Genomic DNA, 19,267 nt, shown 5'->3' on the forward strand with positions numbered 1-19,267 from the left:
GACATGTTGTGTAAATCAAATTATACAAACCCCCCAAAAAAATCTATTTTAATTCCAGGTTGTAAGGCAACAAAATAGGAAAAACGCCAAGGGGGTGGATACTTTCGCAAGCCACTGTAGATTGAGATCACTGGCCACCTTAATAAAAGGATCACCAGTCACTTTAAACAATGCCACGTAAATAATGTTACATATCTTACATACTCACATCACATGTACAGTATATACTGTATCTATACCATCTACTGCACCTTGCCTATGCCACTCGGCCATCTCTCATCCATATACTGATATACATATTCTCATTCACCCTTAGATTTGTGTGTATTAGGTAGTTGTTGGGAAACTGTTCGATTTTACTGCACTGTCAGAACTAGATGCACAGCCTTTCGCTCAATAACATCTGCTAAACATGTGTATGTGACCAATATAATTTGTTTGATATATATATATATATATTTGCAAAAAATACATATGGGGGATGGAAATGATGCAGCACTGATAGAAGCCACAATCTATCTGAAATATTAAAGCTGATCTACCCCATAAAAAATATATATACTGTATATATATACACATATAAAAATTATACTTTTCATTCAATCATATGGTTTGGTTTCAATACTTCAAAACCAAATGGTAATGTAGGTCCCGGCAGTCACAACAATAGATGGGTGTTGGTTAAATGGTATGTCCCGGCAGTCACAACAATAGATGGGTTTTGGTTAAATGGTAGGTCCCGGCAGTCACAACAATAGATGGGTTTTGGTTAAATGGTATGTCCCGGCAGTCACAACAATAGATGGGTGTTGGTTAAATGGTAGGTCCCGGCAGTCACAACAATAGATGGGTGTTGGTTAAATGGTAGGTCCCGGCAGTCACAACAATAGATGGGTGTTGGTTAAATGGTAGGTCCCGGCAGTCACAACAATAGATGGGTGTTGGTTAAATGGTAGGTCCCGGCAGTCACAACAATAGATGGGTGTTGGTTAAATGTATGTCCAGGCTGTCACAACAATAGATGGGTGTTGGTTAAATGGTATGTCCAGGCAGTCACAACAATAGATGGGTGTTGGTTAAATGGTAGGTCCCGGCAGTCACAACAATAGATGGGTGTTGGTTAAATGGTATGTCCAGGCTGTCACAACAATAGATGGGTGTTGGTTAAATGGTATGTCCAGGTAGTCACAACAATAGATGGGTGTTGGTTAAATGGTATGTCCCGGTAGTCACAACAATAGATGGGTGTTGGTTAAATGGTATGTCCCGGTAGTCACAACAATAGATGGGTGTTGGTTAAATGGTATGTCCAGGCAGTCACAACAATAGATGGGTGTTGGTTAAATGGTATGTCCTGGTAGTCACAACAATAGATGGGTGTTGGTTAAATGGTATGTCCCGGTAGTCACAACAATAGATGGGTGTTGGTTAAATGGTATGTCCAGGCAGTCACAACAATAGATGGGTGTTGGTTAAATGGTATGTCCAGGAAGTCACAACAATAGATGGGTGTTGGTTAAATGGTATGTCCCGGTAGTCACAACAATAGATGGGGTGTTGGTTAAATGGTATGTCCCGGTAGTCACAACAATAGATGGGTGTTGGTTAAATGGTATGTCCAGGCAGTCACAACAATAGATGGGTGTTGGTTAAATGGTATGTCCTGGTAGTCACAACAATAGATGGGTGTTGGTTAAATGGTATGTCCCGGTAGTCACAACAATAGATGGGTGTTGGTTAAATGGTATGTCCAGGCAGTCACAACAATAGATGGGTGTTGGTTAAATGGTATGTCCCGGTAGTCACAACAATAGATGGGTGTTGGTTAAATGGTATGTCCAGGCAGTCACAACAATAGATGGGTGTTGGTTAAATGGTATGTCCAGGAAGTCACAACAATAGATGGGTGTTGGTTAAATGGTATGTCCCGGTAGTCACAACAATAGATGGGTGTTGGTTAAATGGTATGTCCCGGTAGTCACAACAATAGATGGGTGTTGGTTAAATGGTATGTCCAGGCAGTCACAACAATAGATGGGTGTTGGTTAAATGGTATGTCCTGGTAGTCACAACAATAGATGGGTGTTGGTTAAATGGTATGTCCCGGTAGTCACAACAATAGATGGGTGTTGGTTAAATGGTATGTCCAGGCAGTCACAACAATAGATGGGTGTTGGTTAAATGGTATGTCCAGGAAGTCACAACAATAGATGGGTGTTGGTTAAATGGTATGTCCAGGTAGTCACAACAATAGATGGGTGTTGGTTAAATGGTATGTCCAGGTAGTCACAACAATAGATGGGTGTTGGTTAAATGGTATGTCCAGGAAGTCACAACAATAGATGGGTGTTGGTTAAATGGTATGTCCAGGTAGTCACAACAATAGATGGGTGTTGGTTAAATGGTATGTCCAGGAAGTCACAACAATAGATGGGTTTTGGTTAAATGGTGATTATAATGAATGGAGGGAATTTGGAGCGACTAGTTGTTTTCTTCTTCCTGTGAGCGAGGTTTTTAGCAGAGCGGTTGGAAAGAACGTGGAGCGCCGGAGCGTTGCACCGCAATGAGCAGGATTTCAGACCACTCAACACCGCTCTGTAAGCAATGAGCCGGATTTCAGACCACTCAACACCGCTCTGTAAGAAATGAGCGGGATTTCAGACCACTCAACACCACTCTGTAAGCAATGAGCGGGATTTCAGACCACTCGACATCGACCGCTCTGAAAGCAATGAGCGGGATTTCAGACCACTCAACACCGCTCTGTAAGCAATGAGCGGGATTTCAGACCACTCAACACCGCTCACATACTCTGGTTTGTGTATGAACTGATGTGTATGAACTGATGTGTGTGTTTTGACCTCTGTCTCTCTCTCTCCACAGGGCACGCCTGTGATCTCCTCCTCTGTGTGTGTTCCTTCCTCCTCTCTCTGGTCTCACACACTCCTCTCTGGTCCTCTCATCCAGTCTCTACCTAACACACTCCTCTCTCCTCCTCTCCTCCAGTCTCTACCTAACACAGTCCTCTCTCCTCCTCTCCTCCAGTCTCTACCTAACACACTCCTCTCTCCTCCTCTCCTCCAGTCTCTACCAAACACAGTCCTCTCTGGTCCTCTCCTCCTCTCCTCCAGTCTCTACCTAACACAGTCCTCTCTCCTCCTCTCCTCCAGTCTCTACCTAACACAGTCCTCTCTGGTCCTCTCCTCCTCTCCTCCAGTCTCTAACTAACACAACACCCCATAAACAAACTCACTACTTTTGGATGTAAATGCTTTATACTGTGATATGTTACTAATAGTGTGAATGTTGTGTCCTGTGTAATTTACCCTGTACTCTGTTTTTAATTGTTTATCTACAGGTTGTCAGTGGATAAGAGTTTTCACTTCTCTTACCTCCCGGGGTAGAATTATAATCTCATGTTGTATTCGTCTTCCCAATGTTGATATGACAAATGCATTGAAAGGCTGACAATGTCATCGCTGATATCAGAATCATTCGCAAACAGATACCTTCACCTTGTTAAAAAAAAGTGTTCCCGTGTTCCTGCTTCTCAGTGTGTTATTTGTCTTTGTCAGACTACATGAAGGGTTCCCTGTCCAGCACCTGCTCTCTGAACAGTGAGAACCCCTACGCCACCATCAATGACCCGCTGGCTGTGGCCTGTAAACACACAGAGAGCAGCTATGTAGAGATGAAGAGTCCTGTCCACCACGACATGTCCTACTGCTCCTCTGCTATAGTCACCACCACCGCCACACACACCTCCAGCAAGAATGTCTATGATGTGGGTGAGTTATAGATATATAGTTATGTAGATGTCCTACTGGGTGAGTTATAGATATATAGTTATGTAGATGTCCTACTGGGTGAGTTATAGATATATAGTTATGTAGATGTCCTACTGGGTGAGTTATAGGTATATAGTTATGTAGATGTCCTACTGGGTGAGTTCTAGATATATAGTTATGTAGATGTCCTACTGGGAGAGGTATAGATATATAGTTATGTAGATATATAGTTATGTAGATGTCCTACTGGGTGAGTTATAGATATATAGTTATGTAGATGTCCTACTGGGTGAGGTATAGATATATAGTTATGTAGATATATAGTTATGTAGATGTCCTACTGGGTGAGTTATAGATATATAGTTATGTAGATATATAGTTATGTAGATGTCCTACTGGGTGAGTTATAGATATATAGTTATGTAGATATATAGTTATGTAGATATCCTACTGGGTGAGTTACGGGGGATGTAGGGTCATCGACATCCCTTTAGTTCTGGAGAAGATCACGAGGAAGTTGAATTTGTTTCAGTCTGTTGTTTATGTCTGTTGTTTCAGTCTGTTGTCTATATCTGTTGTTTCAGTCTGTTGTTTCAGTCTGTTGTTTCAGTCTGTTGTCTATGTCTGTTGTCTCTGTCTGTTGTCTATGTCTGTTGTTTCAGTCTGTTGTCTATGTCTGTTGTTTCAGTCTGTTGTTTCAGTCTGTTGTCTATGTCTGTTGTCTCTGTCTGTTGTCTTTGTCTGTTGTCGGTCTGTTCTCTCTCTCTGTCTGAGGGGGTTATACTACTTGTATGAAGTGTTTGAATGATCAATTTGATTAGTCAGAAATGTTCTCTCTCTTTCTCTCTTCATCCCTCCATCCCCCTATCTATATCCCTCCATCCCCCTATCTATATCCCTCCATCTATATCCCTCCATCCCCCTATCTATATCCCTCCATCCCCCTATCTATATCCTCCATCCCCCTATCTCTATCCCTCATCTATATGCCTCCATCCCCCTATCTATATCCCTCCATCCCCCTATCTATATCCCTCCATCCCCCTATCTATATCCCTCCATCCCCCTATCTATATCCCCCTATCTATATCCCTCCATCCCTCATCCCCCTATCTCTATCCCTCCTCCCCCTATCTCTATCCCTCCATCTATATCCCTCCATCCCCCTATCCTATCCCTCCATCCCTCTATCCCTCCATCCCCCTATCTATATCCCTCCATCCCTCTATCTATATCACTCAATCCCTCCATCCCCTATCTCTATCCCTCCATCTCTATCCCTCCATCTATATCCCTCCATCCCCCTATCTATATCCCTCCATCCCCCTATCTCTATCCCTCCATCTATATCCCTCCATCCCCCTATCTATATCCCTCCATCCCCCTATCTCTATCCCTCCATCTATATCCCTCCATCCCCCTATCTATATCCCTCCATCACTTCATCCCCCCTTTAGAACCCAAGGTGAGTGTTCTCCAGGGCTGTAACGGTGTGGTGGTTCCCACGTACCCTCAGAACCCGTACGACCTCCCCAGGAACAGCCACATCCCCAGCCACTACGACCTGCTGCCCCTGAGACACAGCCAGAGCTACAGCCCTACACACAGCCAGGACCACAGCCACCAGAGCCACAGCCCACCCTTGCCTGGCAGCCCTACCAGCTCCCTGCTATAGACAGACCACTCCGAACGCTGGGCCGCGACCTTAGACCTATGACTTACTGTTGGGGCACGGTCTGCTCCATCTGGGGTTGCGGATAAAGACTGTAATGGACTATAGAGACAAAGTACCAGTGCAACATCAATGTTGGTGGACACACTAGATTATATACCAACAGAAGCTCTGTGTGGACTCACTGCTGTGTGGACTCACTGCTGTGTGGACTCACTGCTGTGTGGACTCACTGCCGTGTGGACTCACTGCTGTGTGGACTCACTGCCGTGTGGACTCACTGCTAGAGGAGGACAAAACTGCAGGAAGCAACCAGGCTGTCCCTAGAGGAGGATCAAACTACCAGGGACCATCAGGCTGCCCCTAGAGTAGGACAAACCCACCAGGAACCAACCAGGCTGCCCTAGAGGACTCACCCACCAGGAACCACTGCAGGTGGACCCTGACGGTGGACTCACTACCAGGGACTCACTGCTGTGTAGGACTCACTGACCAGGGACTCACTACCCCTGAGGAGGACAAAACCACCAGGACTCACTGACGGGAGGACAAAACCACCAGGGACCATCAGGCTGCCTCTAGAGGAGGACACCCACCAGGAACCACTGCTGTAGAGGACACACTGCCACCAGGACCACTGCTGTGTGGACACAAAACTGTGTGGACTCAGGCTGCCCCTGTGGACTCACTGCCACCAGGACTCTCTGCTGAGTGGACTCTCTGCTGTGTGGACTCAGGCTGCCCCTAGAGGAGGACAAAACTGCCAGGAACCAACAGGCTGCCCCTAGAGGAGGACAAACCCACTGGAACCAGACTGCTAGAGGAGGACAAACTGACCAGGGACCACAGGCTGCCCCTAGAGGAGGACTCACTGACCAACCAGGCTGCCCCTAGAGGAGGACAAACTGCCAGGGACCAACCAGGCTGCCCCTGAGGAGGAAAAACCACCAGGAACCATCAGGCTGCTCTAGAGGAAGAGAAAACCACCAGGACCAGGCTGCCACTAGAGGAGGACAAAACCACCAGGAAGAACCAGGCTGCCCCTAGAGGAGGACAAAACCACCAGGAACCATCAGGCTGCCTCTAGAGGAGAGAAACCACCAGGAAGTCACTGCTGAGGAGGACAAAAAACCAGGTGGAACCAGGCTGCCTCTAGAGGAAGAGAAACCACCAGGAAGTAACCAGGCTGCCCCTAGAGGAGGACAAAACCACCAGGAACCATCAGGCTGCCTCTAGAGGAGGACAAACCCACCAGGAACCAACCAGGCTGCCCCTAGAGGAGGACAAAATCACCAGGAACCATCAGGCTGCCTCTAGAGGAAGAGAAACCACCAGGAAGTAACCAGGCTGCCACTAGAGGAGGACAAAACCACCAGGAACCATCAGGCTGCCTCTAGAGGAGGACAAAACCACCAGGAAGTAACCAGGCTGCCCCTAGAGGAGGACAAAACCACCAGGAACCATCAGGCTGCCTCTAGAGGAGGACAAACCACCAGGAACCAACCAGGCTGCCCCTAGAGGAGGACAAACCACCAGGAACCAACCAGGCTGCCCCTAGAGGAGGACAAAACCACCAGGAACCAACAGGCTGCCTCTAGAGGAAGAGAAACCACCAGGAAGTAACCAGGCTGCCCCTAGAGGAGGACAAAACCACCAGGAAGTAACAGGCTGCCTCTAGAGGAGGAGAAACCACCAGGAAGTAACTAGGCTGCCCCTAGAGGAGGACAAAACCACCAGGAACCAACAGGCTGCCTCTAGAGGAAGAGAAACCACCAGGAAGTAACCAGGCTGCCCTAGAGGAGGACAAAACCACCAGGAAGTAACTAGGCTGCCTCTAGAGGAGGACAAAACCACCAGGAAGTAACCAGGCTGCCTCTAGAGGAAGAGAAAACCACCAGGAAGTAACTAGGCTGCCTCTAGAGGAGGACAAAACCACCAGGAAGTAACTAGGCTGCCACTAGAGGAGGACAAAACCACCAGGAAGTAACTAGGCTGCCTCTAGAGGAGGACAAAACCACCAGGAAGTAACCAGGCTGCCTCTAGAGGAGGACAAAACCACCAGGAAGTAACTAGGCTGCCTCTAGAGGAAGACAAACCACCAGGAAGTAACCAGGCTGCCACTAGAGGAGGACAAAACCACCAGGAAGTAACTAGGCTGCCTCTAGAGGAGGAGAAAACCACCAGGAAGTAACCAGGCTGCCCCTAGAGGAGGACAAAACCACCAGGAAGTAACTAGGCTGCCTCTAGAGGAAGAGAAACCACCAGGAAGTAACCAGGCTGCCCCTAGAGGAGGACAAAACCACCAGGAAGTAACTAGGCTGCCTCTAGAGGAAGAGAAACCACCAGGAAGTAACCAGGCTGCCTCTAGAGGAAGAGAAACCACCAGGAAGTACTAGCTAGGCCACGCTGCCGCCCCGAAGACAACGGACTGAAACAGGGAGGCACTACCTTTCTCGCCAGCAACACAGCTAACACTCATGTAACTGCAGATGAAGGAGAAGAGACAATGACAGTTCCCAGACAAACCAGGATTGTATTAATTAGGCACCGACGTCTTTGAAAGAATTTTTTTAATTTTACCTTTATTTAACCAGGCAAGTCAGTTAAGAACACATTCTTATTTACAATGACGGCCTGGGAACAATGGGTTAACTGCCTGTTCAGGGGCAGAACGACAGATTTGTACCTTGTCAGCTCGGGGATTTGAACTTGCAACCTTCCAGTTACTAGTCCAACACTCTAACCACTAGGCTACGCTGCCGCCCCGAAGACAACGGACTGAAACAGGGAGGCACTACCTTTTTCGTTTTCCATTGCAAAACGTTTTTCAACGTTGTGCACTAAATGAATACAACCCATGGTTATATACTGTATAAAAATATATATATCTATAAAAAAATTTGACACATCTTTCCTTATTTCATGTTTACATGTTTAGGATCCTTGAACGGGTCCATATTTTCTCCTTTTGGGGGAAAAGTTCTCGTTTTTGTATGTATTGTATATAAAGTTAAGGGATTGAATGTTGGCGTTGACAGTATTGTTAGTGACTTTATGTTGTGTAATGCTGGTATATGTGCATGAATCTACGGATAGTAGTATACAGAGAATACCCCGAATGTCATTGTTAAACTATTTGGTACAAACAAACTGTTATTTCTTAGACTTTACCCATATTCACCCACTGACCGTTTTGAACATGGGAATGAGTCCTAGTTGAACTGCTTTACAAGAATATGCAGAGACACGAAGGAAACAGACAACTGTTTAAGGAAGTATTTTATGCTGCCAAAATGTTCACTGGAGATTCCGAAGTCCCATTTCCAAATGTAGCACCATTGTTAGAGAAACCAGTTAATATTTTGTGAACGATGCGCAGCACCATTTTAAGTTACAGTAACACTGTAATGATTATATATATAGTATACTTACACCCTGTGACACAATCCAATGTGATAATGACAGAACTATTACACTGATCTCTTTCTCTACATGGATATTTCACCAATTCAGCCACTAACAATGACATGTTTATAACAGGCCTTGATTCAGACTTGAGGTAAGTAAACACTCAACAAGACAACATATCCGTGTCTGAATTGGGCCCAACATGAGTAACAGGACAATCATACACACACAGTATTGGCGTTTTTTTTCTCTCATCATGGCCTTTGTTAGTTTGTTACTTGATATTTCTCCTCGTAAGGATAAGAGGTACGTCCCAACTCGCACCCCTACTCCCTTCATAGTGCACCAGAGCAACTGGTCAAAAGTGGTTCACTACTAAAAGTTTAGGGTGCCATTTGGGACATAATCTAGAATTGCCATAGTCTGTTGTAACCTAGTAGTACCCAACGCTGCTTTGAACTTTTTCCTATTTGAAAGTGTTTTCAACTTCAATAAAGATGCCATAGCTCAGGGCTCGGGGGGAGTGTTTGTCTTGTCTGGGGGAGGTATGTAGCCTAGCGGACCAGTACCGGAAGGTCGCTGGTTCGAATCCCGAACTGATTAGGTCAAAAAATATTGAGGCAGTGCACATAACCCTAGTTGCTCTGGATAAGAGTTGTCTCTACTGTGACTTACTGCTCACCAGGGTTGTTGGTTCCACTTTTCTGGGCTCTGTGTTTTACTTAACAAATAAGGAACACTCAAAATGTGAACTTATAAATAATAACAGTTGGATCAAATTACAGCTGTAGACAGAAGTCACAGATCAAACATCACACATACAACTGATGTCTCACCTGAGTTCTGCCCCAAACAAAAGAACGACAGGATCTCATATACCCCAAGATCAACCTTATGTTGTGACCTCCACCTTATGGTGTGACCTCCACCTTATGGTGTACCTCCACCTTATGGTCAGACCTCCACCTTATGTTGTGACCTCCACCTTATGGTCAGACCTCCACCTTATGTTGTGACCTCCACCTTATGGTGTGACCTCCACCTTATGTTGTGACCTCCACCTTATGGTGTGACCTCCACCTTATGTTGTGACCTCCACCTTATGGTCAGACCTCCACCTTATGATCAGATCTCCACCGTATGGTCAGACCTCCACCTATGTTGTGACCTCCACCTTATGGTCAGACCTCCACCTTATGATCAGATCTCCACCGTATGGTCAGACCTCCACCTTATGTTGTGACCTCCACCTTATGGTCAGACCTCCACCTTATGTTGTGACCTCCACCTCATGGTCAGACCTCCACTTTATGTTGTGACCTCCACCTCATGGTCAGACCTCCACCTTATGATCAGATCTCCACCTTATGGTCAGACCTCCACCTTATGGTGTGACCTCCACCTTATGGTGTGACCTCCACCTTAGGTTATGACCTCCACCTTATGGTGTGACCTCCACCTTATGGTGTGACCTCCACCTTATGGTGTGACCTCCACCTTATGGTCAGACCTCCACCTTATGGTCAGACCTCCACCTGATGATGTGACCTCCACCTTATGGTGTGACCTCCACCTTATCTTAAGACCTCCACCTTAGGGTATTGACCTCCACCTTATGGTGTGACCTCCCTTAGGGTATGACCTCCACCTTATGGTGTGACCTCCACCTTATGGTATGACCTCCACCTTATGGTGTGACCTACATCTTATGGTATGACCTCCACTTTATGGTGTGACCTACATCTTATGGTGTGACCTCCACCTTATGTTGTGACCTCCACCTTATGATGTGACCTCCACCTTATGGTCAGACCTCCACCTTATGGTGTGACCTCCACCTTATGATGTGACCTCCACCTTATGATGTGACTCCACCTTATGATGTGACCTCCACCTTAGGGTATGACCTCCACCTTATGGTGTGACCTCCACTTTATGGTGTGACCCTCCCTTAGGGTATGACCTCCACCTTATGGTGTGACCTCCACCTTATGGTATGACCTCCAACTTATGGTGTGACCTACATCTTATGGTATGACCTCCACTTTATGGTGTGACCTACATCTTATGGTGTGACCTCCACCTTATGTTGTGACCTCCACCTTATGATGTGACCCTCCACCTTATGGTCAGAACCTCCACCTTATGATGTGACCTCCACCTTATGGTCAGACCTCCACCTTATGGTGTGACCTCCACCTTATGGTGTGACCTCCACCTTATGATGTGACCTCCACCCTTATGGTCAGACCTCCACCTTAGGGTGTGACCTCCACCTTATGGTGTGACCTCCACTTATGGTGTGACCTCCCTTAGGGTATGACCTCCACCTTATGGTGTGACCCTCCACCTTATGGTATGACCTCCACCTTATGGTGTGACCTCCGCCTTAGGGTATGACCTCCACCTTATGGTGTGACGTCCACCTTATGATGTGACCTCCACCTTATGATGTGACCTCCACCTTATGATGTGACCTCCACCTTATGGTGTGACCTCCACCTTATGGTGTGACCTCCACCTTATGGTGTGACCTCCACCTTATGATGTGACCTCCACCTTATGATGTGACCTCCACCTTATGGTGTGACCTCCACCTTATGGTTTGACCTCCACCTTATGGTCAGACCTCCACCTTATGGTGTGACCTCCACCTTATGATGTGACCTCCACCTTATGGTGTGACCTCCACCTTATGATGTTGACCTCCACCTTATGATGTGACCTCCCACCTTATGGTCAGACCTCCACTTATGGGTGTGACCTACACCTTATGGTGTGACCTCCACCTTATGGTGTGACCTCCTATGTCCAAAACCCTGCATGTGCAGCTAAAAGACCAAGTTATTCTAAACACAAAGTTTCTGAGAACCTGTCTCAGCGGTATACAAATCTGCCCTTGTTTCAGAGGAAACCTTATGGTTATAATGCATCAGCTTTATTTTCTCCAAGTCTTCAGGGACTATTGTGATCCAAAGACCACATCTGAAGTGAATCTTGCTTTTAGATGTTGTAATATTATTTTAAAGGGTTAGCGTTACAAATGTTAATAGCTTCCTTTATTTCTTAAAGATCTCAATGCCAAACTTAACATGGTTCATCACGGTAATGACCCTAAAAATTTTTTCCTGATTGATCAATAACTCAGCCATCTCTTAACCAATCCCTTAGTCAAATGAAGTTGATATAATATACCATACATACACATTGTGTTTGGTCTTATGGTTCATGAGAAACCCATTTTTTTTTTTTCAAAAGTTTTCCAAAATGTCCAATATGGAGAAGAATCCTTATGGGTCCTTGAGGCACATTTGTTTAGCAGGAGTAAAAAACACCTACATACAAAGTTTCAAGTCTCTAGGTCAATACGGGGGCGACGCATATCAGGGTTGAAGTGAGACTTCCTTATAAACAGCGCCACCTATAGGGCCAGTCTGTGCCATTCTTTCACCAAGTCACTCATGGGCTCTAGTGTCTGTGTGCCAAATTAGAACACAAATATTTACCAATCTATTGAGTTATTTGACCATGTCAAGACACCAAAAATTGTATACAGTAAGAACAATACGATTGACAGCCAATGATCTATTTTGATTGACCCTGAAGGATTACAATTGATTATGGGGGTCTTCTAAAGATCTCCACCATTGATTATGTTGGTTACTAGTTTGCTTACGTGCCATTGTACTAATGCTCACTGTATAGCTGAATATTGAGGCCTCTGTCTGTGTCTAGAAAAACCCGCAGCCGGCGTCTGTGAGAGAAGGTGAGAAAAGGGGACTGAGGTGACAGCGAGTGGCACCACTATAGATGTCATTGGCACCACTATAGATGTCATCCACTATAGATGTCATTGCAACACTATATATGTCATTGGCACCACTATAGATCTCATTGGCACCACTATAGATGTCATCGGCACCACTATAGATGTCATCGGCACCACTATAGATGTCATTGGCACCACTATAGATGTCATTGCACCACTATATATATCATTGGCACCACTATAGATGTTATTGGCACCACTATAGATCTCATTGGCACCCACTATAAGATTTCATTGGCACCAGCGGCACCATAGGATCTAGAGGAATACCTATTGATCAAGTGGACTTTGTTTCATGCAAAATGAATGTCAGATTTAAATGATGAAGATAAACCAATATGAAATGTCTTGTATTTTTTTTGTATCTTGTAGTATTTCTGTATTATCACATATTGTTTCCGTTTTATGTGGCTTGCGTAGTCGGCATATATATATATATATATATATATACACTCAATACATGAAGGAAAGGCTTTAAAGAATGATTAACCTGCTTCATTCAAAATAACCAACCTACATTAATAGACTAAACTTAATTTGCATCACCCTTGTGGTATTGAATAACCACGGTAATGCTTTCACTGGATGGCACATAAAGGAAGATAGTTCCTACATGATAGAGTGCCTGCTTTGTTATCTAACTGATCTGCTGTCCTTTCTGTCATCCTGTGAACCCCGTTCATTGCTGCCTCTGCTATTTTTCCAATTTCACATTGAATGTAATTTCAGTGTAATTGACACACAAACCGTGCTGCTCGCCATGTATTCCGCGACAGAAAATACTGTCAGATAATTTGTTACCAAATTAAACGTTATTCTGCCTTTGTATGTAATACCAACTAAGAGAGTTGAAATGTTTATGGACAGATACACTATAACACTAGATACCACTAATGTTTATGGACAGACACACTATTACCACTAGATACCACTAATGTTTATGGACAGACACACTATACCACTAGATACCACTAATGTTTATGGACAGACCACTATACCACTAAGATACCACTAATGTTTATGGACAGACACACTATACCACTAGATACCACTAATGTTTATGGACAGACACACTATACCACTAGATACCACTAATGTTTATGGACAGACAGCACTATACCACTAGATACCACTAATGTTTATGGACAGATACACTATACCACTAGATACCACTAATGTTTATGGACAGACACACTATACCACTAGATACCACTAATGTTTATGGACAGACACACTATACCACTAGATACCACTAATGTTTATGGACAGATACACTATACCACTAGATACCACTAATGTTTAGGACAGACACACTATACCACTAGATACCACTAATGTTTATGGACAGATACACTCTACCACTAGATACCACTAATGTTTATGGACAGACACTACCACTAGATACCACTATGATAACCACATCGACCATGATTTATGGACAGACTACCTATACCACTAGATACCACTAATGTTTATGGACAGATACAACTATACCACTAGATACCACTAATGTTTAGGACAGATACACTATACCACTAGATACCACTAATGTTTATGGACAGACACACTATACCACTAGATACCACTAATGTTTATGGACAGATACACTATACCACTAGATACCACTAATGTTTATGGACAGATACACTATACCACTAGATACCACTAATGTTTATGGACAGATACACTATACCACTAGATACCACTAATGTTTATGGACAGATACACTATACCACTAGATACCACTAATGTTTATGGACAGATACACTATACCACTAGATACCACTAATGTTTATGGACAGATACACTATACCACTAGATACCACTAATGTTTATGGACAGATACACTATACCACTAGATACCACTAATGTTTATGGACAGATACACTATACCACTAGATACCACTAATGTTTATGGACAGATACACTATACCACTAGATACCACTAATGTTTATGGACAGACACACTATACCACTAGATACCACTAATGTTTATGGACAGATACACTATACCACTAGATACCACTAATGTTTATGGACAGATACACTATACCACTAGATACCACTAATGTTTATGGACAGATACACTATACCACTAGATACCACTAATGTTTATGGACAGATACACTATACCACTAGATACCACTAATGTTTATGGACAGATACACTATACCACTAGATACCACTAATGTTTATGGACAGATACACTATACCACTAGATACCACTAATGTTTATGGACAGACACACTATACCACTAGATACCACTAATGTTTATGGACAGATACACTATACCACTAGATACCACTAATGTTTATGGACAGATACACTATACCACTAGATACCACTAATGTTTATGGACAGATACACTATACCACTAGATACCACTAATGTTTATGGACAGATACACTATACCACTAGATACCACTAATGTTTATGGACAGATACACTATACCACTAGATACCACTAATGTTTATGGACAGATACACTATACCACTAGATACCACTAATGTTTATGGACAGATACACTATACCACTAGATACCACTAATGTTTATGGACAGATACACTATACCACTAGATACCACTAATGTTTATGGACAGATACACTATACCACTAGATACACTAATGTTTATGGACAGATACACTATACCACTAGATACCACTAATGTTTATGGACAGATACACTATACCACTAGATACACTAATGTTTATGGACAGACACACTATACCACTAGATACCACTAATGTTTATGGACAGATACACTATACCACTAGATACCACTAATGTTTATGGACAGATACACTATACACTAGATACCACTAATGTTTATGGACAGATACACTATACCACTAGATACCACTAATGTTATGGACAGATACACTATACCACTAGATACCACTAATGTTTATGGACAGAATCACTATACCACTAGATACCACTAATGTTTATGGACAGATACACTATACACTAGATACCACTAATGTTTATGGACAGATCACACTATACCCACTAGATACCACTAATGTTTATGGACAGATACACTATACCACTAGATACCACTAATGTTTATGGACAGACACACTATACCACTAGATACCACTAATGTTTAGGGACAGATACACTATACCACTAGATACCACTAATGTTTATGGACAGACCACTATACCACTAGATACCACTAATGTTTATGGACAGATACACTATACCACTAGATACCACTAATGTTTATGGACAGATACACTATACCACTAGATACCACTAATGTTTATGGACAGATACACTATACCACTAGATACCACTAATGTTTATGGACAGATACACTATACCACTAGATACCACTAATGTTTATGGACAGATACACTATACCACTAGATACCACTAATGTTTATGGACAGATACACTATACCACTAGATACCACTAATGTTTATGGACAGATACACTATACCACTAGATACCACTAATGTTTATGGACAGATACACTATACCACTAGATACCACTAATGTTTATGGACAGATACACTATACCACTAGATACCACTAATGTTTATGGACAGATACACTATACCACTAGATACCACTAATGTTTATGGACAGATACACTATACCACTAGATACCACTAATGTTTATGGACAGATACACTATACCACTAGATACCACTAATGTTTATGGACAGATACACTATACCACGAGATACCACTAATGTTATGGACAGATACACTATACCACTAGATACCACTAATGTTTATGGACAGATACACTATACCACTAGATACCACTAATGTTTATGGACAGACACACTATACCACTAGATACCACTAATGTTTATGGACAGACACACTATACCACTAGATACCACTAATGTTTATGGACAGATACACTATACCACTAGATACCACTAATGTTTATGGACAGATACACTATAACACTGATACCACTAATGTTAGACAATCACTATACCACTAGATACCACTAATGTTTATGGACAGATACACTATAACACTAGATACCACTATGTTTATGGACAGGAGACACTATACCACTAGATACCACTAATGTTTATGGACAGATACACACTATACCACTAGATACCACTAATGTTTATGGACAGATACACTTATACCACGAGATACACTAATGTTTATGGACAGACACACTATACCACTAGATACACTAATGTTTATGGACAGACAGCACTATACCACTAGATACCACTAATGTTTATGGACAGACACACTATACCACTAGATACCACTAATGTTTATGGACAGATACACTATACCACTAGATACCACTAATGTTTATGGACAGATACACTATACCACTAGATACCACTAATGTTTATGGACAGATACACTATACCACTAGATACCACTAATGTTTATGGACAGATACACTATACCACTAGATACCACTAATGTTTATGGACAGATACACTATACCACTAGATACCACTAATGTTTATGGACAGATACACTATACCACTAGATACCACTAATGTTTATGGACAGATACACTATACCACTAGATACCACTAATGTTTATGGACAGATACACTATACCACTAGATACCACTAATGTTTATGGACAGATACACTATACCACTAGATACCACTAATGTTTATGGACAGATACACTATACCACTAGATACCACTAATGTTTATGGACAGATACACTATACCACTAGATACCACTAATGTTTATGGACAGATACACTATACCACTAGATACCACTAATGTTTATGGACACGATACACTATACCAACTAGATACCACTATGTTTATGGACAGATACACTATACCACTAGATACCACTAATGTTTATGGACAGATACACTATACCACTAGATCCACTAATGTTTTATGGACAGATACACTATACCACTAGATACCACTAATGTTTATGGACAGATACACTATACCACCTGTCTCTTAGATACATCTAGATGTGTATAAGAGACACTATACCACTAGATACCACTAATGTTTATGGACAGATACACTATACCACTAGATACCACTAATGTTTATGGACAGATACACTATACCACTAGATACCACTAATGTTTATGGACAGATACACTATACCACTAGATACCACTAATGTTTATGGACAGATACACTATACCACTAGATACCACTAATGTTTATGGACAGATACACTATACCACTAGATACCACTAATGTTTATGGACAGATACACTATACCACTAGATACCACTAATGTTTATGGACAGATACACTATACCACTAGATACCACTAATGTTTATGGACAGATACACTATACCACTAGATACCACTAATGTTTATGGACAGATACACTATACCACTAGATACCACTAATGTTTATGGACAGATACACTATACCACTAGATACCACTAATGTTTATGGACAGATACACTATACCACTAGATACCACTAATGTTTATGGACAGATACACTATACCACTAGATACCACTAATGTTTATGGACAGATACACTATACCACTAGATACCACTAATGTTTATGGACAGATACACTATACCACTAGATACCACTAATGTTTATGGACAGATACACTATACCACTAGATACCACTAATGTTTATGGACAGATACACTATACCACTAGATACCACTAATGTTTATGGACAGATACACTATACCACTAGATACCACTAATGTTTATGGACAGATACACTATACCACTAGATACCACTAATGTTTATGGACAGATACACTATACCACTAGATACCACTAATGTTTATGGACAGATACACTATACCACTAGATACCACTAATGTTTATGGACAGATACACTATACCACTAGATACCACTAATGTTTATGGACAGATACACTATACCACTAGATACCACTAATGTTTATGGACAGATACACTATACCACTAGATACCACTAATGTTTATGGACAGATACACTATACCACTAGATACCACTAATGTTTATGGACAGATACACTATACCACTAGATACCACTAATGTTTATGGACAGATACACTATACCACTAGATACCACTAATGTTTATGGACAGATACACTATACCACTAGATACCACTAATGTTTATGGACAGATACACTATACCACTAGATACCACTAATGTTTATGGACAGATACACTATACCACTAGATACCACTAATGTTTATGGACAGATACACTATACCACTAGATACCACTAATGTTTATGGACAGATACACTATACCACTAGATACCACTAATGTTTATGGACAGATACACTATACCACTAGATACCACTAATGTTTATGGACAGATACACTATACCACTAGATACCACTAATGTTTATGGACAGATACACTATACCACTAGATACCACTAATGTTTATGGACAGATACACTATACCACTAGATACCACTAATGTTTATGGACAGATACACTATACCACTAGATACCACTAATGTTTATGGACAGATACACTATACCACTAGATACCACTAATGTTTATGGACAGATACACTATACCACTAGATACCACTAATGTTTATGGACAGATACACTATACCACTAGATACCACTAATGTTTATGGACAGATACACTATA

General features: G+C 42.4%; 1 protein-coding gene across 1 annotated transcript; it reads left to right on the forward strand.

Moving 5' to 3' along the window:
• The first annotated feature begins 3,231 nt into the window (after window positions 1-3,231).
• Window positions 3,232-5,463, forward strand: LOC116368454 (multiple epidermal growth factor-like domains protein 11). Its single transcript, XM_031819180.1, has 2 exons — window positions 3,232-3,788; window positions 5,246-5,463. Exons 1-2 carry the CDS (start codon window positions 3,581-3,583, stop codon window positions 5,461-5,463), a joined length of 426 nt encoding a protein of 141 aa, XP_031675040.1. The 5' UTR covers window positions 3,232-3,580.
• The last annotated feature ends 13,804 nt before the right edge of the window (window positions 5,464-19,267 follow it).

Source organism: Oncorhynchus kisutch, unplaced genomic scaffold (genome assembly GCF_002021735.2).
Source record: "Oncorhynchus kisutch isolate 150728-3 unplaced genomic scaffold, Okis_V2 scaffold1922, whole genome shotgun sequence".
Classification (NCBI taxonomy): Eukaryota; Metazoa; Chordata; class Actinopteri; order Salmoniformes; family Salmonidae; genus Oncorhynchus; species Oncorhynchus kisutch.

What these genes read in the sequence shown, in the direction of transcription:
- LOC116368454 (XM_031819180.1), top strand. Translation starts at nt 3,581, where the DNA reads ATGAAGGGTTCCCTGTCCAGCACCTGCTCTCTGAACAGTGAGAACCCC. An exon ending in CAAGAATGTCTATGATGTGG is followed by an intron (nt 3,789 to 5,245) that starts GTGAGTTATAGA and finishes TCCCCCCTTTAG; the next exon opens with AACCCAAGGTGAGTGTTCTC.